General features: G+C 42.3%; 1 protein-coding gene across 4 annotated transcripts in view; it reads right to left on the reverse strand.

The window, feature by feature from the left end:
* The window catches only part of LOC149467463 (transient receptor potential cation channel subfamily M member 2-like), a 249,266-nt gene that overhangs the window by 56,033 nt on the left and 166,939 nt on the right, over window positions 1-26,294 (reverse strand). For 3 of the 4 annotated variants that reach the window (XR_016311927.1, XM_089671619.1, XM_089671620.1), the window contains exons 18-24: window positions 25,198-25,402; window positions 17,580-17,698; window positions 13,568-13,703; window positions 11,175-11,346; window positions 10,907-11,084; window positions 6,732-6,913; window positions 6,285-6,384 (exon numbers count right to left, since the gene is read on the reverse strand). Coding sequence is in view for 3 of the 4 variants with exons in the window: in XM_089671619.1 (XP_089527745.1) it covers window positions 6,285-6,384; window positions 6,732-6,913; window positions 10,907-11,084; window positions 11,175-11,346; window positions 13,568-13,703; window positions 17,580-17,698; window positions 25,198-25,402 (1,092 nt within the window). In the remaining variant the exon portion in view is untranslated. The remainder of the gene's footprint in view (window positions 1-6,284; window positions 6,385-6,731; window positions 6,914-10,906; window positions 11,085-11,174; window positions 11,347-13,567; window positions 13,704-17,579; window positions 17,699-25,197; window positions 25,403-26,294) is intronic. The other variant, XM_089671622.1, reaches the window with a different exon arrangement.

Here is a 26,294-nt window from a genome sequence, read left to right on the forward strand (position 1 = left end):
AATCCACAATCTCAGAAAATGAGAATATTCCATGCAATCAATAAAACAAGGATTGTACATAGAACAATATCGGACCTCTGAAAAGTAGAAGCATGTATATGTACTCAGTACTTGGTTTGGGCCCCTTTTGCAGCAATTACTGCCTCAATGCGGCGTAACATGGAAGCTATCAGCCTGTGGCACTGCTGAGGTGTTATGGAAGACCAGGATGCTTCAATAGCGGCCTTCAGCTCTTCTGCAATGTTCGGTCTCATGTCTCTCATCTTTCTCTTGGCAATGCCCCATAGATTCTCTATGGGGTTCAGGTCAGGCGAGTTTGCTGGCCAATCAAGCACAGTAATCCCACGGTCATTGAACCAGGTTTTGGTGTTTTTGGCAGTGTGGGCAGGTGCCAAGTCCTGCTGGAAAATGAAGTCAGCATCCCCATAAAGCTCCTCTGCGGAAGGAGGCATGAAGTGCTCCAAAATCTCCTGGTAGACGGCTGCGTTGACCCTGGACTTAATGAAGCACAGTGGACCAACACCAGCAGATGACATGGCTCCCCAAATCAACACAGACTGTGGAAACTTCACACTGGACTTCAAGCATCTTGCAGTGTGTGCCTCTCCATTCTTCCTCCATACTCGGGGTCCTTGGGCCTCTCCATTCTTCCTCCATACTCTAGGTCCTTGGGTCTCTCCATTCTTCCTCCATACTCGGGGTCCTTGGGCCTCTCCATTCTTCCTCCATACTCGGGGTCCTTGGTTTCCAAATGAGATGCAAATGTTGCTCTCATCAGAAAAGAGGACTTTGGACCACTGAGCAACAGACCAGGTCTGTTTTTCTTTAGCCCAGGTAAGACGCTTCTGAAGTTGTTTGTTGTTCAGGAGCGGCTTGACAAGAGGAATACAACATTTGAAGCCCATGTCCAGGATCCGTCTGTGTGTGGTGGCTCTTGATGCACTGACTCCAGCCTCAGTCCACTCCTTGTGAAAGTCCCCAACACTTTTGAATGGCCTTATTCTGACAATCCTATCCAGGCTGCGGTCATCCCTGCTGCTTGTGCACCTTACTCTTCCACACTTTTCCTTTCCACATAACTTTCTATTAATGTGCTTTGATACTTTGGGAACATCCAACTTCTTTTGCAATTACCTTTTGAGGCTTTCCCTCCTTATGGAGGGTGTCAATGATGCTTTTCTGCACAACTGTCAGGTCAGCAGTCTTTCCCATGATTGTGATTCATACTGAACCAGACTGAGAGACCATTTAAAGGCTCAGGAACCCTTTGCAGGTGTTATGGCTTAATTATCTGATTAGAGTGGGACACTTTGAGCCGAGAATATTCCACCTTTTCACAATATTCTCATTTTCTGAGATTGTGGATTTGGGGTTTTCATGAGCTGTAAGTCATAATCATCACAATGATGACAAGTCACGGCTTGAACTATCTTGCTTTGCATGTAATGAGTCTATCTCATATATTAGTTTCCGCTTTTAAGTTACATTACTGAAATGAACTTTTGCACGATATTCTAATTTTTCGAGTTTCACCTGTACTGCGTCAACAAGGTAGATATACTGCATCAGCAAGGTCTCTCCCAGGCAAAGATGTCAAAGCAGACTTGGGTTTGAAGACGTGCTGTTGAAGTTATTTTGAAGAAGCACAAAGATACAGGCAATGATAAGGACTGTAGACGTAGTGGTTGGCCAAAGAAACTTAATGCAACAGATGAAAGACAAATCATGCTTACTTTCCTTCAATATCAGAAGATGTCCAACAGTGGCAACAGCACAGAACTGGTGGAAACCAGTGGGAACCAGGTGCACCCATTTATTGTTCAACTGACCAGAAGTGGTCTTCACTAAAGAATTGCGGCCAAAAAGCCATATCTCCAATGTGAAAACAAGGATAAGTAAACTATGCATGAAAACATAGGATTTGGGGTGCAGAAAAACATCAGCAGGTGCTCTGGACAGATGAGTCAATCTTTCAAATATTTGGCTGTAACAGGAGGCAGTTTGTTCACCAAAGGGTTGCAGAGCAATACAATAATAGGTGTCTGCAAACAACAGTGAAGCATGGTGGAGGTTCCTGGCAAGTTTGGGGCTGCATTTCTGCAAATGGAGTTGGAGATTTGGTCAGGATCAATGGTGTCCTCAATGCTGAGAAATAGAGGCAAATACGTATCCATCATGCCATACCATCAGGGGGCGTGTGATTGGCCACAAATATATTCTGCAGCAGGACAATGACCCCAAACATATAGCCAATGTAATTAAAAACTATCTTCAGTGTAAAGAATAGGCAGACCTGGACGTGATGGCTTGTCCCCCACAGAGCTCTGATTTCAACATAATGGAGTCTGTCTGGGATTATATGAAGAGACAGAAGGATATGAGGCAGCCTACATCCATAAAAGGTCTGTGCTTAGTTTTCCAAGATGTTTGGAACAACCTACCTGCCAAGTTCCTTCAAAGTCTGTGTGCAAGTGTACCTAGAAGAATTGATGCTGGTTTGAAGGCAAAGGTGGTCACACCAAATATTGATTTGATTTGAATTTCTCTTCTGTTCGTGTACTTTCCATTTTGTTAATTGATAATCATAAACTACTAATACTTCTATTTCTAAAAGCATTCTTAATTTATAGCGTTTTTTGAGCACCTGCCTAAAACATTTGCACAGTAATATATATTTGCCCATGTGTGGTCAGCCAGCAGGATTTGGAAGTCCCCTCCTGTGGTGGCCAGAGGTATTGTGAGCTTTGATGTTTGCTTTTGCCTCCTCTAAAAAGGTCTACCTTCATTTCCCCTCCACCAAACAAGGTCCTGTCTCTGGCTGGCTAGTTGCTAGTAACTTTCTGCTGTGGGCTATCAGAATGTGCATGCTGTTTTATGGTTGTTACCTGTCTTCAGACTGGGGAAGGTGGGGTTCTTGTGACAACTGACTAGCATGCTGTGTCTGTCTCACGTTCCCAAAGACGTGAGACAGACACGTTACCCTGCATATTAGCCAGCCTCCCTCATCCCTGTACTTTTCCATGACATTTTACATATGAAAAGACTATAGCTACAGTTGCAAGAAAAAGTATGTGAACACCTTGGGATTACGTGGAGTTTTGCATGAATTGGGCATAAAATGTGCTCTGAATGTCATCTAAGTCACAACAATAGAAGAACACAGTCTGCTGAACATAATACTACACAAACATTAGATGTTGCCATGGTTTAATTGCACATAACATGTAAACATTCACAGTGCAGGGAGGAAAAAGTATGTGAACCTTTGGACTTAATAACCGGTTGACCCTCCTTTGGCAGCAATAACCTCAACCAAACGTTTCCTGTAGTTGCAGATCAGACCTGCACAACGGTCTGGAGTAATTTTGGACCACTCCTCTTCACAAAACTGTTTCAGTGTAGCAATATTCTTGGGATGTCTGGTGTGAATCGCTCTCTTAAGGTCATGCCACAGCATTTCAATCGGGTTGAGGTTAGGACTCTGACTGGGCCACTCCAGAAGGCATATTCAGTGCTGTTGAAGCCATTGTTTTGTTGAATTACTTGTATGCTTTGGGTCATTGTCCTGTTGCATCACCCATCCTATGCAGGGCTTCAGTTGGCGGACAGATGGTTGTACGTTTTCCTGCAAAATGTCTTGATAAACTCTGGAATTAATTTTCCCATCAATGACAACAATCCGTCCAGGCCCTGAGGCAGCAAAGCAGCCCCAAACCATGATGCTCCCTCCGCCATGTTTTACAGTGGGGATGAGGTTTTGATGTTGGTGTGCTGTGCCTTTTTTTCTCCACACATAGTGTTGTGTGTTCTTCCCAAACAACTCAATCTTGGTTTCATCTGTCCGCAGTATATTTTGCCAGTAGTGCTGTGGAACATCCAGGTGCTCGTTTGCAAACTTCAAACGTGCTGCAATGTTCTTTTTGGACAGCAATGGCTTCCTCCGTGGTGTCCTCCCATGTACTCCATTCTTGTTTAATGTTTTCCTTATTGTAGATGTGTCAACAAAAATGTTAGCATGTGCCAGAGATTTCTGTAGGTCTTTATCTGACACTCTGGGATTCTTCTTTACCTCATGCAGCATTCTGCGCTGTGCTCTTGCAGTCATTTTTACAGGACGACCGCGCCTAGGGAGAGTAGCAACAGTGCTAAACTTTCTCCATTTGTAGACAGTCTGTCTTACTGTGGACACATGAACATCAAGGCTTTTGGAGATACTTTTGTAACCCTTTCCAGCTTCTTGCAAGTCAACAATTCTTGATCGTAGGTCTTCTGAGAGCTCTTTTCTGCGAGGCATGGTTCACATCAGACAGTGCTTCTTGAAACCAGTAAACCCAAAACAGGTGTGTGTTTTTTAAGGGCAGGACAGCTGTCAGCAACACATCCACTATCATCACACTGATTGGAGTCAAGGTTGGCTCACTCCTGGCTCCAATTAGCTCTGGGAGAAGTCATTAAGCTAGGGCCTCACATACTTTTTCCTCCCTGCACTGTGAATGTTTACATGTTATGTGCAATTAAACCATGGCAACATCTAATGTTTGTGTAGTATTATGTTCAGCAGACTGTGTTCTTCTATTGTTGTGACTTAGATGACGTACAGAGCACATTTTATGCCCAATTCATGCAAAACTCCACGTAATCCCAAGGGGTTCACATACTTTTTTTGCAACTGTAAACCCAGACCATACTCTGCCAAGAGCATGCCTGGCCAGAATAGTAAATGGTAATAACTTACTGTAGTGTTTCTCAACCTTTTTTTTCAGTCAAGGCACCCTTTAAAATTGTGGACAGCCCCGAGGCACCCTTTAAAATTATGGACAGTCCTGAGGCACCCTATTCTAAAATGTAAAAAACTATTCTAATAGTTCTGTGTAACGCAGCAACATCCACACATGTAGAACACCCTACATTTGAGGTGATTTATTCTTACAAATACACTTTTGCACACTGGTACTGACTAGTACAGTGATACCTCGGTTTAAGAACACCTCGGTTAAAGTAATTTTCGGTTTACAAATGAAACAATTGAGTACTGTCTGTTTCTGTCGCAAATGCACTAATACGGCTACAATCACCGTTTTACAAATGAAAATCCACTGAAAATAATGCCTCGGTTTACAAATTTTGTTTGAATTTTTTTTGCAATACGATGTGTATGTCATTGCTGATTTTTAAATGCAATTGCTGGCTCTTTTTTTTTTCTTCACTATAGCTCACAGAATTATCTGTCACTTTCCCCAAAGTTAACGGAAATGTTGTTTCTTTTAAGAAACTAAAAAGAAACATTGTTTGCCCCCCCCTTTCCTGACCTGCCAGGCTGCATGCTATGAAAAGGGTCTGGTATAGATTTTGGGGAGGACCCCCACGCCATTTTGTTTTAAATTTTGGCGTGGGAGTTCCCCTCAAAATCCATACCAGACATGAAGGGCTTGGTATGGATGGGAAGGGGGACCCCACGCAGTTTTTTAAATTATTTTTTTTAATTGCCGGCAATTCTTTTACATTCAGCTGTCAGTGGGGAACCCCACTGACAGTGAAATATTAACACATGGTTGTCACTACTAAAATACCGCATGACTTGATAAAATAACTCATGCGGTATTTATTAGTGTTTACTTTTTTCTGATCTCCGGGACAGATTCATTGGTTTTCAATGCATTGCTATGGGAAACAGTGTTTCGGTTTAAGAATTTTTCGCTATAAGAAAAGTCCTGCAGAACGAATTAAATTCTTAAACCGAGGTATTACTGTATTTCAGTGTTTCTCTTCTCCCTCAGTTTTTCTCCATCACTGAGCTAAATGTGACTGCAGCACTGATGGAGAGGGGCAGGGGAGGGAGAAACAAGGATGGTGTGTAGGCAAACAACATCCTCCTTAACAAATGATGATGTCATTGGTTGTCAGGACGCTGGTGGCTAGAAGGTCATAATGGTGAATAATGAAAACCTGTGGCTTTGTGTAAATAAAAGGCAGGCCACCTGCTGGCTAGTATACAAGGTTTGAGCAGTTCTTACACATTTGGCCAAGACACCCCTGAAGAAACCTTAAGGCACCATGGTTGAAAAATGCTGACTTACTGTACAGTTAGCAAAAATGTACATAGGGAAGGGGTACTTCATTAAAAGTCCATAAACAACTCACAGCACATGTCCTGGCAGCTAATATGTTAACATCGACAGGGGAATAAGTCAGCCCTGGGCCCACCAGTGTCTTAAATGAAAGCACTCTCTGTAGTTACCCATGAATGTTGCAGCAAGCAGGGCAGCAGAGATGACATATCTTACCTTTCAGCTTCTTGTTGTTTCTTCATCTGTTGGTAGTTGTCCTTCATGAAGGATTCCCAGGAGAGCAACGAGACTTCTTGTTCTTCATCCAGCTCCCACCCTGCCAGGAGGTAGAAAGTGGCATCATCAGTGTCGTTATCCAAAGCTTTTATTACAATAATGTCTAAAGTGTATGGATGTCCATGTGTTCTGTACAATCAAGAAGGAGCATACATTTTTTAACATGTGTTGGGAGAAATTTGGATAATGTGAACATTGATGACTGAAAGCTTCAGGAGTCCAGAATAGCATTTATGCCCCATCATGCAACTTTAGCTTCTTATCCCAAATTTGATGTTTGGTTTATCCCAAACATCTGGTCATCCCAAACCAGCTCCCACATGGAAGAAGCACAATGGCAGAGGCCTCCGTAGTTAGGTCTGGGTTTAGCTTTATTAGCACACTTACTTAGAACTTTGTGGCCCCTGGCTTGATATCTACAAATGCCGTGTTTCAGGAGAATATATAAGTGAGTGAGTAGGATGAATGGAGGAGGAGCAGCGGGACTCTCATTATATTCCTTAATGAGACCAAAACGGTGGAATTTCCAGACCTGATCCGTGTTTTTTTCGACATCTGCGAATGTGTAACTGTCAGACAGGAAAGAAAATGTGGTTACCCTCCAATGCTATCGGCATTTTAAAATATCCTTTTTATAATATTCTCACAGATTCAGCTACTGAAACATGCTGAATTATTTAAGAATGCAACTCTGAGTTATGAAGAAGATCATGGCTTTTGAGCTTGCATTTATTTCTTTAAAGCAGGAGTGTCATACTCAATTTCATTGCTGGCTGCATCAGCAGTATGGTTGCCCACAAAGGGCCGGTTGTATCTAGGGTTCTCTATGTACAAAGTGCAGGGTTCAGGAATGTATTTTGTATAGAGTGCAGAGTTTTGGATTTTGCTACGTACAGAGTGCAGATTTTAAGATTGACAGAAAGCGCAAATTGATGCGCTAATGTGTGACAATAGTGGTGTCTTAATGAAGACAAAAAAATATATATATTGACAGGACAGTATTAGACACAATATATCACATAAATTCCAATGACATGAGTCAATGCAATAGATTGCAAGTGCGTCAATGATTCAGATAGACTATACCATGCCACCATGCACACTTGTGGCTGCACCCTTGCACCCACATGGACTCCTCCTTAGGGCTCCACCCTCCCGAGGAGTCCATGTGGGTGCAAGGGAGCAGCCACAAGTGTGCATGGTGGCACAGTATAGTCTGACAGAGCAGGCAGGGCCCAAGCCTGTGGGCTAGAGAAGCAGGAATGCTGTGAAAGGGCGCTAACCAAGCTTCACCTGTGAGCGGTTCCTACTAACTAAGAGGGTCCATTAAGAGGTCTGGAGAATATCCCTGGATATAACGAGTGTCGTTTGAATACCACATTTCCACCGGGCTCCAGATGACCACAAGTACCCATATACTACATGCGTATTCATAATTTACGTCTGGTGAGTGCAAGCACACCCTATATTGCTTTTCACGGAAGTCACAAGCACCTGATTATGTGATGGAAGCTGAATAAAATAGATTGATATCTTCCTATCTGAATCATTGACGCACTTGCAATCTATTGCATTGACTCATGTCATTGGCATTTATGTGATATATTGTGTCTAATACTGTCACGTCAATATATATATTTTTTTGTCTTCATTAAGACACTACTATTGTCACATATTAGCGCATCAATTTGCGCTGTCACGTTTACACTTTTAGTATATGTAAGCGCTGCATCTTATATATTTTTATGTCTAAGGGTTTTAGAGGTTACCTTATGTTAGATGCTTATACACAGAATTGAAAAGCACTCACTTATATATTTGCATTTAGATTTTAAGATTACTCTATGTACAGAGTTCAGGAGTGCGCTGTGTACAGAGTGCAGAGTTCAGGAGTGCGCTGTGTACAGAGTGCAGAGTTCAGGAGTGCGCTGTGTAAACAGTGCAGAGTTCAGGAGTGTGCTGTGTACAGAGTGCAGAGTTCAGGAGTGTGCTGTGTACAGAGTGCAGAGTTCAGGAGTGAGTTGTGTACACAGTGGAGAGTTCAGGAGTGCGTTGTGTACACAGTGCAGAGTTCAGGAGTGTGCTGTGTACAGAGTGCAGAGTTCAGGAGTGAGCTGTGTACAGAGTGCAGAGTTCAGGAGTGTGCTGTGTACAGAGTGCAGAGTTCAGGAGTGAGCTGTGTACAGATTGCAGAGTTCAGGAGTGAGCTGTGTACAGAGTGCAGAGTTCAGGAGTGCGCTGTGTACACAGTGCAGAGTTCAGGAGTGTGCTGTGTACAGAGTGCAGAGTTCAGGAGTGAGCTGTGTACAGAGTGCAGAGTTCAGGAGTGAGCTGTGTACAGAGTGCAGAGTTCAGGAGTGAGCTGTGTACAGAGTGCAGAGGTCAGGAGTGTGCTGTGTACAGAGTGCAGAGGTCAGGAGTGCGCTGTGTACAGAGTGCAGAGGTCAGGAGTGCGCTGTGTACAGAGTGCAGAGGTCAGGAGTGCGCTGTGTACAGAGTGCAGAGGTCAGGAGTGCGCTGTGTACAGAGTTCAGAGTTCAGGAGTGCGCTGTGTACAAAGTGCAGAGTTCAGGAGTGCGCTGTGTACAGAGTACAGAGTTCAGAAGTGACCTGTGTACAGAGTGCAGAGTTCAGGAGTGTGCTGTGTAAAGGAGTGTGCTGTGTACAGAGTGCAGAGTTCAGGAGTGTGCTGTGTACAGAGTGCAGAGTTCAGGAGTGTGCTGTGTACAGAGTGCAGAGTTCAGGAGTGTGCTGTGTACAGAGTGCAGAGTTCAGGAGTGTGCTGTGTACAGAGTGCAGAGTTTAGGAGTGTGCTGTGCACAGAGTGCAGAGTTCAGGAGTGCGCTGTGTACAGAGTGCAGAGTTTAGGAGTGTGCTGTGTACAGAGTGCAGAGGTCAGGAGTGTGCTGTGTACAGAGTGCAGAGGTCAGGAGTGCGCTGTGTACAGAGTGCAGAGGTCAGGAGTGCGCTGTGTACAGAGTGCAGAGGTCAGGAGTGCGCTGTGTACAGAGTGCAGAGGTCAGGAGTGCGCTGTGTACAGAGTGCAGAGTTCAGGAGTGCGCTGTGTACAGAGTTCAGAGTTCAGGAGTGCGCTGTGTACAAAGTGCAGTGTTCAGGAGTGCGCTGTGTACAGAGTACAGAGTTCAGAAGTGACCTGTGTACAGAGTGCAGAGTTTAGGGGTGCACTGTGTACAGAGTGCAGAGTTTAGGGGTGCACTGTGTACAGAGTGCAGAGTTTAGGGGTGCGCTGTGTACAGAGTGCAGAGTTTAGGGGTGCACTGTGTACAGAGTTTAGGGGTGTGCTGTATACAGAGTGCAGAGTTTAGGGGTGCGCTGTGTACAGAGTGCAGAGTTTAGGGGTGCGCTGTGTACAGAGTGCAGAGTTTAGGGGTGCACTGTGTACAGAGTGCAGAGTTTAGGGGTGCACTGTGTACAGAGTGCAGTGTTCAGGCTTAGATATTTTTAGTGACTTTTTGTGGAAAACAAAAAAAAAGTGGTACTTTTTAGGTAGAGTATGAGGCCCTCAATTTTTCCATCTTTTGCACAGTGGATGATGTGATGGAAGTCAGTTTTGAGATCTCAGCCACTGCCACGGATATGTGACCATAGTCACTAACCTGCTGCTGTCACCAGTATGTGATGATGGCACTCTCAACCTCACTCTGTTCCGACCCATGGGACTATGATTTAAGTGCCAATAGACTGAAAGTGATGGTTACAGACGTCGACTAACCCCTACACAATCAGTATCTGCCACCATGTGTTTTAACAGAAACATGCTGCATTTACAGTATGCCGTGGTGTGCCAATTCTGACTTTAAGACACTTCTCTAATACATGCTGCCATACCACACGGGGATATGCAAGAGATTTACAATATAGTAGCACTTGTTCAAAGAGCAGGGATTCCTCTAAATATTATTGTGAGCAGCCTTTCTCAATATTTTTAACCCAAAAGAACCTGTGAAATTATTTCCAGGTCTTGGGGAAGCTCTACTAAAATAAATTCATTGTTGGTTTGTGGGAAAAATGCCTTTTACATTGATGGTCAGTGGAAAAATTGGACCCCCTGCAGTGATGAAATTCCAGCTAAATTATCTGCCAAGTGGCTTTGGCCTCAGAATCATGCAGGCACCAGCAGATGGGAGGTCAATCAGCTACAGTTCAAGGAACCCCCAGCAACCTCTGGAGGAACCCTGGTTAAGAATGGATCATTTATAGCATTTAGAAATAAGGCCTAATGATTTTTGACAGATTTTATAAAATGTGCTGCAAGAAATGTACAGAAAAATAGAATACAAAATAAAGTCTTCAACAATGCCACAGTACCATAAATGTTAATAAAAATAAAGTTCTTAAAGTGGTTCTAAAGGGTGAAGATTTTTTTATCTTCATGTAATATGCAAAATCACGTATACATACGTGGTTTTGTGCAGTCCTGACACCCTGTAGCAGTACACAGTAGGGCGGCGGGCAAGTGGTGGTTCCACCTGCAGAATGTGGCTGCGCTATACAGTGTACTTCAGCAATTGTTATAAGTGAGCTGTCATTCCTCTTCTTACCTGAATATGGCAATAAGTAGATTGAGCAGAAGGACATTGGCCATGAGGAGATATAGGCACATGAGAATTATGGTCAGCCACTCTGGGAAGAGAGCATTGGTTCCATCATTGACAACACATTTAGGCATGGTTGGGTCGGTACCATTTTCTGAACATTGTGTTGGATCAAAATTTAAACCTGAAAAACAAGGTGGTTATATATACCCCATCATATAGACCTTCAATCATCTTGCCATCAACTCACCACAAGAAGCACCAGCTAACTTACTGTCTATATCAGATGGGATTTCACCAAAGAGGGTGAGGTAGGGATCATAGATCACATTCCGTAAAATCCAGCCCAACCTTTCTTCATTGGTAGTAAGAATCGCCTGCTTTGCCACGCCATACGAAACAATCCAAATAGCCAGGAGGAAGAGGAAGAAGAAGATGTCTTTAACCTGGATGAGGTGAAAGATTAAAGATCTTAAAATGATAGCTGATGTTTATTTTGACTTAGTACTCGATTGTATTACATTAAGTGATTGTTTAATATACTGTATGGCCAAAGATTTGTGAACTCCTGACCATCATACCTACTACATAACCATAATTACCTCTGAATCACTGAGTTTATGGATTTCCAGTGAAAGATGCTGTTAATGATACAACATACACACTTTTTAGACAATGCTGCACTTCCAATGTTGTTGCAGCAGTTTGGAGACGTTCCATTTACTTTCCATCATGACTGTACCCAGGGGCGTCCCTAGGGTTGGTGTCACCCGGTGCAATAACACTTGGTGACACCCCTTCCGACGATCCCCGTAGAATGGATCGAATCTGCGGATTGAGCATAATGGATTGGATTCCGATCCATTATGCTCCCAAATCCGCAGATCCGAACCATCCTGCGGGGATCGCGGCATGCAACCTATACGGGGTGACACCGAACCCGCTCCACGAAAAGGTAAGTTGTAAAGAAAGCTGATGATCCACGCAGGATGGATTCGCAGATTCGATCCATTCTGCGGGGATCATCGGAGGGGGTGTCACCAAGTTTTATCGCACCGGGTGACACCAACCCTAGGGACACCCCTGGGTACAGTCATGATGGAAAGTAAATGGTGTCACCCCGTGTGGTAGGTGTCACCCCGTGTAGTAGGTGTCACCCTGTGCGGCGCGCACCCCCTGCACCTGCCTCGGGACGCCACTGACTGTACCCCTGTGCACATAGCCAGCTTTATAAAAAGACATGGGGGTTGATTTACTAAAAATGGAGCGTTCAAAATTTGGTGCAGCTCTGCAGAGAAACCAATCAGATTCCAGTTTTGTTTTTGTTTTTTTGGTCAAAGCTTAATTGAACAAGCTGAAGTTATTATTATTATTATACAGTATTTATATAGCGCCAAAAGGTTTGCTCAGCGATGTACATTATAGTGGGGGACAGAATACGAAACAATACAATACACGAGGGGTTCGAGGGCCCTGCTCTTTCGAGCTTACAATCTAGGAGAGTTAGAAATTGATTGGCTACCATGGACAGCTGCAACAGATTTTCCACTCTCCAGTTTTAGTAAATTATCCCCATGACTTGATGAGTGTGATGGGGAAGAATTAAAGAGGTCTGAATAAAACTCTGACTTCAGCCCTACAGAACACATTTTGGGGTAGGCTGGAATACTGACTGGGAGCAAGGTAGTCTGACCCAACATCAGTACCTGACCTCACAAAATATTGTTTGGATAACACAACTCAAATCTTTTGAAAAGCCTTCCAAAAGAGTGGAGGCTGTTATAACTGCAAAGAGGAATGAGGAGGAACCCAATTTAATGCTCATGACTTTGGAACAGGCTGTCCAACAAGCTCATATAGGTGTAATGGTCAGGTGTTCACAAAGATTTAACATATACCATAAGGCTAGGTTCACATATGTGCGGGTGGTGCCGCTGCGAATACATAGGAAAATCCGTGCAACACCACCCGCACAGAGAAATGCAGACCCGCAGGCAGGTGCCATTAGTTCCATTAGTTCCTCCTCCCATACCCGCCTCCAGGACTTTTCCAGGGTGTCACCCATCCTCTGGAACTCCCTGGCCCAAACCATCAGATTATCACCTACTCTCCTCTCCTTTAGTCGCACCCTGAAAACCCATCTCTTCAGGGAAGCCTACCCCACCCCCTGCTAACTTGCTGACCTCCTCCACTCTTCCTACCACTCCATCCCCCACAGCTATCTCCTCCTGTGCCACCATCCCCTCCCTCCTAGATTGTAAGCTCGAAAGAGCAGGGCCCTCGATCCCCTCATGTTTTGCATTGTATTGTTATTGTTCTGTCACATGTTCTGTCCCCCTTTGTAATGTACAGCGCTGAGTGAACTATTGGCGCTTTGTAAATACTGTATAATAATAATAATAATGGCACGCCGCCCGCACTGGAAAACACAATCGTACTGGGAACCGAGGTTCCTGTGTGGGCTGCGTTTTCGGAAGAAGTTCAGGGACTTCTTCTCTGCGTGTCCTGGGCACGGGAGTCCATTCAAAAGAATGGGCTCTTGTGCCCACGCAAAACGCGACCCACATGGCCGCATATATGTGAACCTGGGGTAACTGTAGGATGATAAATTATCCTTCAGAAAAAAATAGTTAGCTGTTTACAACCTGTTCTAGATCACGGTCTTACCATTCTGCGGAGGATGATGATCTTAGGACCCAGAACTCTGCTGACAGTGAACATGTACATGAGGCGGATGCAGAATATCATGTAGTCTAGAGACAGGAACACCCGACCCAGATAGACTGTGTCTGTCCGAACCAATCTAGACACAAAGAGAGGGCCATTAGAAGTCTGAAATATTGTACCATCTTTATTTGATCAAATTTACGGCTGTGCTCCCAGGACTTCATTTATATGAAACATAAAAATCAACATGTTCCCGCCTTGCTTATAGCAAGCAATCCAGGTTTCATTTGGAGTGTTTTTTGAGAACTGAATAAAAGCATGAAGCTTTCAGTTCAAACCATCCAATCAGGATTTATTGTGAAGAAAAAAAAAGGTAAAAGATTGGCTGGCACCTGTTTCAACAAATCAGATTCATGAAGAATGACATCCGGTAATTAACTTTTTTCATGGCAGTCCATTCCATTTCTAAGGCTCCGTTCACACCAATGCGTTTTTTAGTACTTTTTGCAGAAACGCACTACAGTCTATTTTTCCCTAAGTTCACACCTAAGCGTTTTCTGCAGCATTTTGCAGAAATGCAGTACAGTCCATTTAACATGATTTCCTATGGGACAGGTTCACATCTCCACGTTTTCACCCATTTTTTGGAAAGGGTCAGGGACTTCTTTGAACAAAAACGTTGCGTTTTTGATCAATTAGATGCTTGTGGACGTATAGATCAAGTTATACCTATATATCCTTCTCAAACATTTACCAGGTAATATTGCCCAAAATCAACCTCAACCTAATGTTAGGTTATACCTATATATCCTTCTAAACCATTTAACAGGTAAAATTGCCCAAAGCCAACCTCAACCTAATGAATTATGATCTCTTCCTCATATCTTCTGTTAAATTTAATTAACTTCTTTTTTTATGTCTATCCTATTATGCCTAGATGATATTTGATGCCCATTATATCCTCTACAACTGTTTTGGACGTGTAGGCCAATTAAGATCTTTGTTAGGTTATTTCCTCTTAGCTCTGTGAGCTTTCACATCCAAGGTGAGCCATTGAGTCCCATAACTATATTTGATTAAATACTTTGTATTGGATATATTAAAGTTGTTTGGTAATTGTATAATTTTCTTTTGAAATACCTTTAGACTGCCTCGGCGGTTGAAATCTGTTCAAAAATCTCCTCTGAAGAAGCCCGTGAGGGCGAAACATGTAGGGAGTAACTACAATTATATAATCAAGTTTGAATCTCAGTTCCACTCTTAGTACTGAAATTGTTTTTATGTTTCTGTATGTTTTCCTTTTTTTGTTTTTTTATAAAAATATGAAATAAAAATTATAAAACTTTTTAATATGTTTGATATTCATGCTCATGCACCCTGAAAGGCCCATCTTCTCTACTGAATATTTGGTTTTATAGACTTCAATGGGAACGCTGCAGAAAAGCGTGTATTGCGTTTTTGCCACATTTTTGATGCGTTTGGCTTTTAAAATCTGCCTAGCAACAAGAAATTTTTTTCAAAATGAAACGATTTTACTTGAAGTGATTGTAGCCGTATTAGTGCATTTGTGACAGAAACAACTGAGTACTGTCCATGTTACTTTTTTAATTTGCACTAACATACAATTTTGAGGACAAGCTTTCGGGGAGTGTCCCCTTCTTCAAGGTCCAGGCAGTACTGATCACAAAGTTGTAGCAGAATGTTAGAAGAGATGAAAAAAAAAAAGGAGGCTAGAGATAAGACACAGCAAAAGCAAAGGGGGGGGGAAGACAACACTCACACAGAGGGAGTCATGCTTGAGCTGATAGTCATAATACTGTTGGATAATGATTGAGGAATCCCAGGTCCAAGTTAAGGCCGTTATCTCTTGTGTCAAATAGAATTATCATTCTTAGTGCAAACGTTTTTCTTTCCTGAATGGATTTGAAATTTCCTTTAAGAACTAAAACATTGAGGTCTCCCATTGTGTGGCCTGGTTGTGTGAAATGGTGTCCTACAGGTGTGCAAAAGTCATCTTCATGTTCCTTGATGGTATGTCTGTGCAAATTCATCCTTGTTTGTAACTTCTGTCCTGTTTCGCCAACATAAGATCCTTTGCTACATTTTCTACACTGGATAAGGTACACAACATTACTGGAGGTGCAGCTGTATGATCCGGAGATATTGAAGATCTCTTTTGAGTGTCTGACACTTTTTGATGGATTGATTTGGCTGCACAGTTTGCAGCGTTTCTTATTGCAGGGTTTGCTTCCATTATTTGTGACATCATCATCAGAAGGAAGCTTCCTACTGATTAGTTTATTTCTGAGGTTGGGGGGTTGTCTGAAGGCCAGTATTGGGGGTTATCTGAAGGCCAGTATTGGGGGATTGTCTGAAGGCCAGTATTGGGGGGTTGTCTGAAGGCCAGTATTGGGGGTTGTCTGAAGGCCAGTATTGGGGGGTTGTCTGAAGGCTAGTATTGGGGGGTTGTCTGAAGGCCAGTATTGGGGGTTGTCTGAAGGCCAGTATTGGGGGGTTGTCTGAAGGCTAGTATTGGGGGGTTGTCTGAAGGCCAGTATTGGGGGTTGCTGGAATATTTCTTTCAGAGTTCCATCCTCTTATGATGGGTTGTTGCTTTTGCTGTGTCTTATCTCTAGCCTCTTTTTTTTTTCATCTCTTCTAACATTCTGCTAAAACTTTGTGATTTGTATAGTATTGCTTGGACCTTGAAGAAGGGGACATACCTCAAAAGCTTGTCCTCAAAATTGTATTTTAGTGCAAATAAAAAAAGTATCATGGACAGTACTAAATTGTTTAAAAATGAAAAAAAGAAACAAAAGGCAAAACGCATCAAAAATGCAAAACACAATTCAGAAACACCTCAAACGCAACCTGCATAGGTGTGAACCTAGACTACATGGTTTTCTATGGAACATGTTCGCATCTCTGCTTTTTTGAGCTCCTGTGTTTTTGGAAAGGGTCAGAGACTTTTTTTAAAAGCAAAAAACAGTGTTTTTGCTACAATAGAGTTCAATGGAGAGTCTGCTGAAATGCATGGTAGTGCATTTTTACCAAGTTTTGCATTTTTATTCTGGCCAAAAACCAAAAAATTAAAATTTAACAAAAAAAAGAGCTGAAATAAAACGAGGTAAAAACACATCAGAAACGCGTGTAGAAAAACAGTCTGCCCCTGGAGTAACTAAAAATTTTATAATCAAGTTTGAATCTCAGTTCCACTCTTAGTACAGAAATAGTTTTTATGTTTCTGTATTTTTTCCTTTTTTTGTTTTTTTAAAAAAATACGAAATTAAAGGTATATAACTTTTTAATATGTTTGGTATTCATGCTCATGCACCCTGAAAGTCCCATCTTCTCTACTGAATATTTGGTTTTATAGACTTCAATGGGAACACTGCAGAAAAGCATTTTTGCCACGTTTTTGATGCGTTTGGCTTTTAAAATCTGCCTAGCAACAAGAAATTTTTTTAAAAATGAAAAAAAGAAACAAAAGGCAAAATGCATCAAAAACGCAAAACGCAATTCAGAAACACCTCAAATGCAACCTGCATAGGTGTGAACCTAGACTACATGGTTTTCTATGGAACATGTTCGTATCTCTGCTTTTTTGAGCTCCTGTGTTTTTGGAAAGGGTCAGAGACTTTTTTTAAAAGCAAAAAACAGTGTTTTTGCTACAATAGAGTTCAATGGAGAGTCTGCTGAAATGCATGGTAGTGCATTTTTGCCAAGTTTAGCATTTTTATTCTGGCCAGAAAAGAAAAATATCCAATTTAACAAAAAAAACAGAGCTGAATAAAACGAGGTAAAAACACATCAGCAACGCGTGTAGAAAAACGCAAAATGATCTGCGAAAAGCACTGCAAAATGGACAAAAGCAAGCTTCTCCTGTCAGATGAGGAATATGATATGAAAGGCACTCATTTAAAAAGTTGGTGCATCCTTTTTATTTAGACACTGCTTAAATAGAAGTTTGCTTTTCTAAAATCACAGTGAGGGCTATTGCTAGATGCCTCACCTGCATATCAGCCCAACAGTGAATAAGGCCAAAGCCATGGAATCCACCTGGTTCCAAAACTCTGTAATATACTTAACAGCACTCTTCCCATAACCACGATGTTCCGGGTCATAAAACAGCTGGAAGGAAGAAGACAGGGCAGTCAAAGAATTAGAATGTGTTCTAAGATATATACAGATCAGCAAACGATTGACGAGAAGATAAAAAAAAAACACCATTTCTAGATATACCATGGGGTTGATTTATTAAATTCAAAAAGCGCTGTTCACTTTGCAAAGGAATTTTTACTTCATAAGAAAATTTTTTCTTTAGCTTCCGCCATCCAATCATGTGCAAGCAAAAATAATTGAATTTGTATTTCATTGCATGTAATTATAGTAAATGTTTGGCTCCATCCACTATTGTAAGGGGTTTTCCCTTTAATTTCAAATTCCTGCCTCTCAGGGCATGGGTTCCATTGTAGCCCTGCTCCGATTTTATATAAGGGGGCCTATTGGTGGAGAAGTCCATGTGCAGAGAACAGCCATGTAGAGGGAGAGTGTTGGCACCCCCCCCCCCCATCTAGGAGAAACATCATGAGGCCTTATTAAGGACCAGCCTCAGGATGTTATGCCATATTATTGGGACTGCAATGGATACCATGCAATCAAATATTTGTGAGCTGCTTCAAATATTGCTCAGCATAATATAAATGCCATTGAAAAGCCTTGTTACTGACAATATAATACCTGGGAAGTGTTGTAGTCAGGGGTGGACTGACCGTTTGGAAACTCGGGCACTGCCCGAGGGCCCGGGGTCAGTAGGGGGCCCCATGAGATGCCCCTGGTACCTTTTTCATAGGCTTTTTTGAGTTTGGGCAAGGACACAGGGGCACCATGATCCCCTATTGCCCGGGGGCCCCATGACTTGTCAGTCCGCCCCTGGTTGTAGTAGCCAGCTTGGGTCTGAATCGCTTTCAGAAGTCCTTCCCCTCTGCTCGCCGGTGTTTCACCAGCTTCCCGCATTTATCAGAGAGCCCAGGAAACAATCCAATAGTTTGCGCAGCTGGCCATAGAGGTGAACAGAGACCAGATCATCTCTGACCACCTCTTGGAGGATTGGAGCGACGTTGTGACATCACGTCCGGTCCAGAGAGGAAATAAACTATTTATTTATTTTAAGCAAAAGATCTTATTTTCTTTTGATTTTTTTATTTCAAAGTTAGAGGAGAGATTTTGGGTCTTATAGATCCCAGACCTCTCTATAAAGAGGACCTGCCATCCCTTAATTCTACTACAATGGATGTTTGCATTCCTTGTAATAGAAATAAAAAGTGATAAAAAAAAATTAAAGGAAAAGTGTGAAAATCAAAAAAATAAGAAAAAAAAAATTAAAGCCATCTATCCCTCTGTGCTCGCTCGCAGAAGCAAACGCATGTATAAGTCATGCACGCATATGTAAACTGTGTTTGCAGCACACATGATGTGAAGTATTGATGCAAATATATTTCCCTCTATTTATTCTGGTGACCATTTTCACCAGGACTGAGGATGAGAGATTATCCAAAATTGTGTGTTGCCACCGAAATGGAGGGGAAATCCTATACTAGTTCTGATGACGACTGTCTGAGAGAGGAATCCCCCTTATTTTGTAAGGAGAATGATATAGAGTGTAGTATTTTATTTAAAAGTATTGTGCAGACATTCATGGGCATACCCCTGAGGACATGCATGTGCACGAAACACGTTGGGTGGAGCCTACGTGCTGAGGTCACACCTCTGACTCCATGTTTCAGAACGGTGGCCATCTTGGTATGTGGCATATATAATGGTTTGATTGTTCTCCATGTGGAATGCTTTTATGTATACTGCACTATATATCGTTCTCCAGGCTCTGTTTGGTGAGCATCTTCTTTCAGGATAAAACTGGACCATTAGAGTTGTTGGAGAGTGTATAACACAGACCCCTTGTTATATTTGCTACCTAACAAGTAGCCCTCTGGTGAGTGTATAGTGGTGATGGATTGCACACCGGATTCCAGAGCACTTTGTGGGACTAAACACGATTTGCTGTGATTGCTATTATCTATTCATATTGGAAGGACTTTTTTGTTTATTATTATATTGGTTGCACTGAGATATATTTACATTTAATTGTCACATAACCCTGATTATCTCCATTATCCCTTTAGCTGTGTACCACCCTTCTTGGTAGCTAGGGGGAACTAGAATCTAATTTTCAGTTAGAGGTTGGATAGCAGCCCAGATGCAATAGTCAGAGGGGTCAAATTTTGGTCAGGGCTGGAAGGCTCTACAGAATCAGCTCTCTGAGTCTTCCCCATGCCCTGGGACTCTGGAGAGAGTTCTAGAAGCAGCGGGCAGATGTAAGGAGTGGTTGATCTGCATATACAAGGGACTCTGACCAATCCCCAACAGGAGACTTGTCAAGTGGTCAGAGAAGCCCTTGAATATGAGAGAGCCTGCCCAGTAGCAAGGGAGAGTTGGAGGAGAGTTCAAGTTGAAATGGAGAAGTAGGTTGAAGTGTAAGAGCCTGAGAGGGGGGCCAGACGGGAGAGGGGCTCACCTACAGGTGGAGGAGCTGGACAGGAAGAAAGCTTGCACCCTCACCGGCCCCCTGAGAGAGGACCACCTGAGCAGCAGAGAAGCAGCAGCCCAGCTAGAAGGCCTGGTAGCAACCAACGAATCTACAGCAGAAAAGGAGAGGTACAAGTGAGTAAATCTACACCCTTCTGGGCCAGACAGTGTAAGGAGCACTCCGGTGGGAAACCAGATTAGCAACCTGCTGGGGCTGTCTTTCTTTTAAAGTGGCAGGACTGGATCCCATGTCCAGGGATTTCTTTCAGGCAGTCAGATCGAGGAATATTTGGAGTCTGGAGAAGTGCTGGCTAGCTCTTCAACAGAGATTGTGTTGCAGTAGACTTGTAAATAGTTCCAGGAAGGTGTCTTCAGTTCATCAGTTCAATTGGGCCCCCATATACCCCTTTCCCCATCCAAGTTGATATCCCATTAATAAAATATGAATAACAAGCTCAAGGACTGATTTCTGACTCCTGGATGCAAGTCGTTGTGGAAATATTGGTTTGCTGTGCAGGACTATAGCGGGCCCCAAACTTCTGCAACTCCTAAGGGAGTAGTGCTACAGCTGTTATTATCATTTTTTTCTTCATTGTTATATTTTTCATAAAATTTAAACCTTTTTTTATTTTCACACATATTGTTTGTTTATTTTTAAGGGTCATTTTTAAAAATGTGCAAAATTGAAAAAAAAACACCTTTATTTAATTTGTCAATAATTATCTGCATTGCACAATAATCATAATTTTAGTGTCATTATAAAAGGTACAATGATAGAATAAAATGTATACTTTTCATGCACTGTGACAATGGTTGTTTTAAAACTTACACTGATTAACCATTTGACATCCAGGCCACTATTTTTTTTTTGACACCTTTGTTCACATATAAAAATCAATATATTTTGTTAAAAAACTACTTAGAACCCCCAGACATCATATATATATATATTTTAAAGCAGAGGTCCTAGAGAATAAAATGGTGGCTTTTTCACTTTTCATGTCACTTGGTATTTGTGCAGCGGTTTTTCAAGCTCAATTTTTTTGGGCAAAAATATACTTTGTTCAATTTTAATGAAAAAAAACACAATAGATAACCCAATGTTTTTGGGAAATATATAAGATGATATTACACCAAGTAAATAGATACCAAACATGTCACACGCCCCTGCAATGGCAACAAACAATGTAAATTTTACTATCCAAAGTTGACGTTTTAAAAGCATTTACAGGTTACCACTTTAGATTTACAGAGATCTGATATTCGAATTATTGGCCATGATTTGACATTCGCAGAGATACCCCACATGTGTGGGACACAGGAAATCCTCCCTCTTAGATTGGGACTTTTGAGGCATGTTACACAAAACTTGTAAAATAGTAAAACAAACGTTATTGTACAGTGCAGGGGCGGACTGACCATTTGGAAACCCGGGCACTACCCGAGGGCCCGGGGTCAGTAGGGGGCCCCATGAGATGCCCCTGGTACCTTTTTCATAGGCTTTTTTGAGTTTGGGCAAGGACACAGGGGCCCCATGATCCCCTATTGCCCGGGGGCCCCATGAGTTGTCAGTCCACCCCTGGTACAGAGTATTATAAATGCCTTGTTATCCATTCATGTGACATTGGCATTCTTGTTTTGGTACTTTATGTACTCCAAAGTCCCAATATAAGAGGAGGGCTTTCATGTTTTCTACCTATTTGGGGGATGATGGCACTGTCCAACACCACACCAGCATTTATCACATGTGTGGGATGATCAGTGTTTGTGTGTGTGCGGGACTGACGCATGTAAACATCTTTTGACAGCAATAGGCACATGACAGGTATTCTTTATGGAGGGATCTAGGGTCCCCAAATCCCTCCTCTGCACTTAAAAGCTATCAAAACACCAAAATCTGTGTTTTTGAATGCTTTAATTTCTTTACTGCCGAGTGACTTGATATCACTTCCGGATTATTATACCTGGGAACCGATCAAAGCTAATCCAAACTTTGTTTGGCTGGTCATTCGAGTCCTCCAGTGGGAAAAATGATTGAAGGCATCATCCCGGTAAAACTGTTTGAAGTCAAGCAACGTATGTCGCTGGTCCTCAAGGGGTTTTTTTTTTTACTTATTTTACTATAGATTGCATAGAAAATAAACTACACTTGTGGATATAAATGTGGCCCTTGGGCCCTGTTAAATTGGACGTCACTGGACTAGACTACACATGGATAGAGATGACTGTAGTATTTCTTACTTGGTAAGGGGTGAGGAGTTAAAATGATGGGAAGGGAGAAATATCTATACTCAACTCATAAACCTTTCTGTACTGAGAAGCACCCAGTCATGAATTGTGCTGATGGACACAACAGACCTTTCACAGACACATCTGCACCCACAGTAAACATTGACTGTGTTTAATGGGGTATACACTGTATGTACAGATTTCTCCCCCACTTAACATACTATGTCTACCACCAAATTTACCATTTTGCCCTTTTGACCATCTTACTACAGCTGAGGTTGCTAAACCTTTCACTGATGTTCACCTAGCCATCTGCCCCTTGAATTGTCTCCCCTCAGAACTGCTCTGGTGACCTTCTTTCTTTATTCTAGGCTCTCTTCAGTCTCTCCCTCACTTTGGACATCTTCTACTTCTTCTTTTAAACATGCACTGTTTACCCCATACTTAAATAGCCCTTGCTCGACCTTAATAGTCTAAACACCTTAAGACTCAACTCCTTTTTCCAAACTTCTAAAATGCCTAATCGGAAATGCTGCCTCACTGATAAAAACCTTCTTAATTTGCTAACTGCTACAACCAATAACCACTGCTCCATAATCATGTCATTAGACCTTTCTGCTGCCTTTGATACATTTAACCATCTGTTCCTCCTCAAAAAACTCTGTTTCCAATATTCTGCTCTCTCTTGGGTTTCCTCCTACCTATCTAAGTGCTCAAAATCACCAACAATTTAATCTCTTCCTCTCCTTTTCCACTTTCCATACAGGTTCTCCAAGGAGTCCTCCAACCCCTTCTATTCTCTATCTACGCCTCCTCCCTTCATTGGATGAAGCTTTTACTCAAAGATATCACATGCCTGACAAAGAGGTCCAGCATTGCCCCTGATACTTTGCACTTTCTTGCTGTGATGTGATCTCTTTGAATAAAAGTGTTTGGACATTACTAAAGTGTACTATCCTTGGTGTTCCCGTGAATATAAATATTGACCTGTGATGTTACCAGTTCCCAGCTGGTTGTTGCCACAGCACCTGTTTAGCTTCCAGCCCATTTCAGGAAAGTGAGCGATGGGAATATTGCGAATTTCTACTCTTACAACACCCAAATCTATCTCTCAACTCACTCCTTCAGTTTCCTTGGGCATTACTAATTTACTAACTGACATTTTAGTGTGAGGACCAGGGGCGGACTGACAACTCATGGGGCCCCCAGGCAATAAGGGATTATGGGGCCCCTGTGTCCTTGCTCAAACTCAAAAAAGCCTATGAAAAAGGTACCAGGGGCATCTCATGGGGCCCCCTACTGACCCCGGGCCCTCGGGCAGTGCCCGAGTTTCCAAATGGTCAGTCCGCCCCTGGTGAGGACACACCACATCCTCAAACTCAAATTTTTTTTTAAAACTGAGTTCATAATATTCCTCCGAGCCCCCTCTCCTGCCTTTTCCCTCAAGATCAATAGCACAATCATATGTTCCCCCCCCCCCCCCCCATGCCAGGGTGCTAGGTGCAATCCTGGACTATTTCCTCCCCTTCAAGCCCCACATCCAATCATTGTCCAAATCTTTGCTGCCTTTGATACCCTTTTACTCCCTTATCTCTTACCTAGACTAATAGAATTGGCCTGCTTTTACAGGCTAGCCCCCTTCAATCCATCATGTATACTGCTGCCAGGCTCATCCACTGTTCCACCCCTCTCTGCCAATCCCTTCACTGGCTTCCACTTACCCAACAAATAAAACTGCTAAAAAATGCTAACAACCTACAAAGCAATCCACAACTCTGCCCCAAACTACATAATCAAACGTATCTCAAAATATCAAGCAATTGTTCTCTGCTTTCTTCCAAAGGCTTCTTGCTTTTTAGTAGGGATGAGCATCAGGTTTGGACTAAAGTAGGATTTGGTTTGAATTTGCTTTACCCATCCGCCCTCTAAACCAAACTTCAGCTGCAGCAGGAAGTCACATTTAGGGTTGTATTACTACCATTGCTAGATGTGGCAGCTTCCCATGCAGGGCTCCTGTGTATTAGGAAGCCAGCAGCTGCATCCTAACAACCAGGCAATTTTTTTACTTGTAAATGTCACTTTTGCTGTAGCACATTGTATACATCCTAAAGATATGCCACTTCACAGGAAGGTTTAAGACATCCCCCAAGCAGGTTTTTAAAGGATTTGTGCATTTTAGTGTTTCACCTTAGGTTTACGTCTTATTAAAAGTACTGCTACCTACTGTTGGCTGCAAAACTGAATTGTTTTTACTTTTTTAGCCAATTTGTGCAATTTGTTCAACAATCCCTTCCCTATTAGTATTCAAAATAGCCAGAAATTATTTTAAAGATTTGGCTCCCATTGATTTCAATTGTTTTGGGATTAATGTTGAAAATTGTGAGTTGTTTGACAAACTCCCGCAAACCAAACTGAGGTGCATTCAACTCAATCCTACTCTTTAATTCTCCTATCACCTTCACTCATGCTTGCCTCCAAGACTTATTCAGAGCCTCCTGCATGCTTTGGATCTTCCTATTCCAATCTCTTGAGCTATCTATCCCTCTTTAGATAATCCCTGAAAACTCACCTCTTTGGGGAAGCCTATCCCACCTCAACCTAAAAATTGAACTATACTTTCTCCTTCACATTTTCCCCTGATAGTTATTTTCTTTTATATAACTAGGCTCTTTCTTTTTAAAATTGTAAGCTCACTAGAGTAGGGCCCTTTTAAACCTCATTTCCTAAATTGTATTGTAAGTGTAATGTATCGTCTTATTTTGTAGAGTGATGAGCAAACTGTTGGTGCTAAATTCAATACAATAATCTAACAATACCTGACGTAGCTCCTCGGTAAAGATGGAGAAGACCCAAATGTACAATATATATTCTCTCCAGGATGGATGGGTTTGGAAATCAACAATCAGAACATATGCAAAAAGCCACAAAAATCCAACATATGACACAACGTTATAATAGAATTTCACTATTGGAGCACTGAAGAAAGCCTGAAGCTTCCAGAGACAGCTGTACGGTTTAAGTCTGTAGGAGAAATTACAACATAGTCAGCCAGAAGTGTTCAAACATTACAAATATATAGAAACAATAATTTTCAGTACTGGAGGGGCATAAACAGAACACAAAGAACTGATGTTTCCATCATGAGGTGATAAGTCCAAGGATGTGAATGAATTTGATGAATATCATGGAGATATTTTTAAACAGAAATTAAAAGAATCTATGATCCACCAAGCAAGAAAATCAGAAAGTGGACTGACAAAGTTGGTATAAGATATAAAGAGTGCAATGGTTTTTATGATGAAGACCTGGGTGGGGGGTGTTAATAATGGAGACCTGGGTGGAAGTGTTGATAATGGAGGCTGGTGTGAAGGTGTTTATAATGGAGGTGGGTGTGACGGTGCTTATTAAAGGCTGATTTTTTTTATGATACAGGTTAGTGTGAACATGTTTATGAAGGAGACTGGCATAGAGGTTGTTACAATTAAGGTTGGCAGGGAGGTGTTTATAATGCAGGCCGTTGTAGGGGTGTCATTATTATTATTATACAGGACTTATATAGCGCCGACAGTTTGCTCAGCACTTTACATTATGGAGGTAGACAGTACAGTAACAATACAGTTCATTACAAGAGGGATTAGAGGGCCCTGCTCCTTGGAGCTTACGATCTAGGAGGGGGGGGCTAGTGGTACAAAAGGTAATTAGCTGTGGGGGATGGAGTGGTTGGAAGAGTAAAAGATTCCAGTATTAGCTGGGGTCGAGGTAGGCTTCTGTGAAGAGATGGGTTTTCAGAGTGTGCCTAAAAGTGAGCAGAGTAGGCGATAGTCTGATAGATTGGGGTAGGGAGTTCCAGAGGATGGGAGAAGCCCTGAAGAAATCCTGGAGATGAGCATGGGAGGAGGAGACAAGGGAGCTA

The sequence above is a fragment of the Staurois parvus genome, unplaced genomic scaffold (assembly GCF_062004578.1).
Source record: "Staurois parvus isolate SC_StPar_1 unplaced genomic scaffold, SC_StPar_1.0 ptg000109l, whole genome shotgun sequence".
Classification (NCBI taxonomy): Eukaryota; Metazoa; Chordata; class Amphibia; order Anura; family Ranidae; genus Staurois; species Staurois parvus.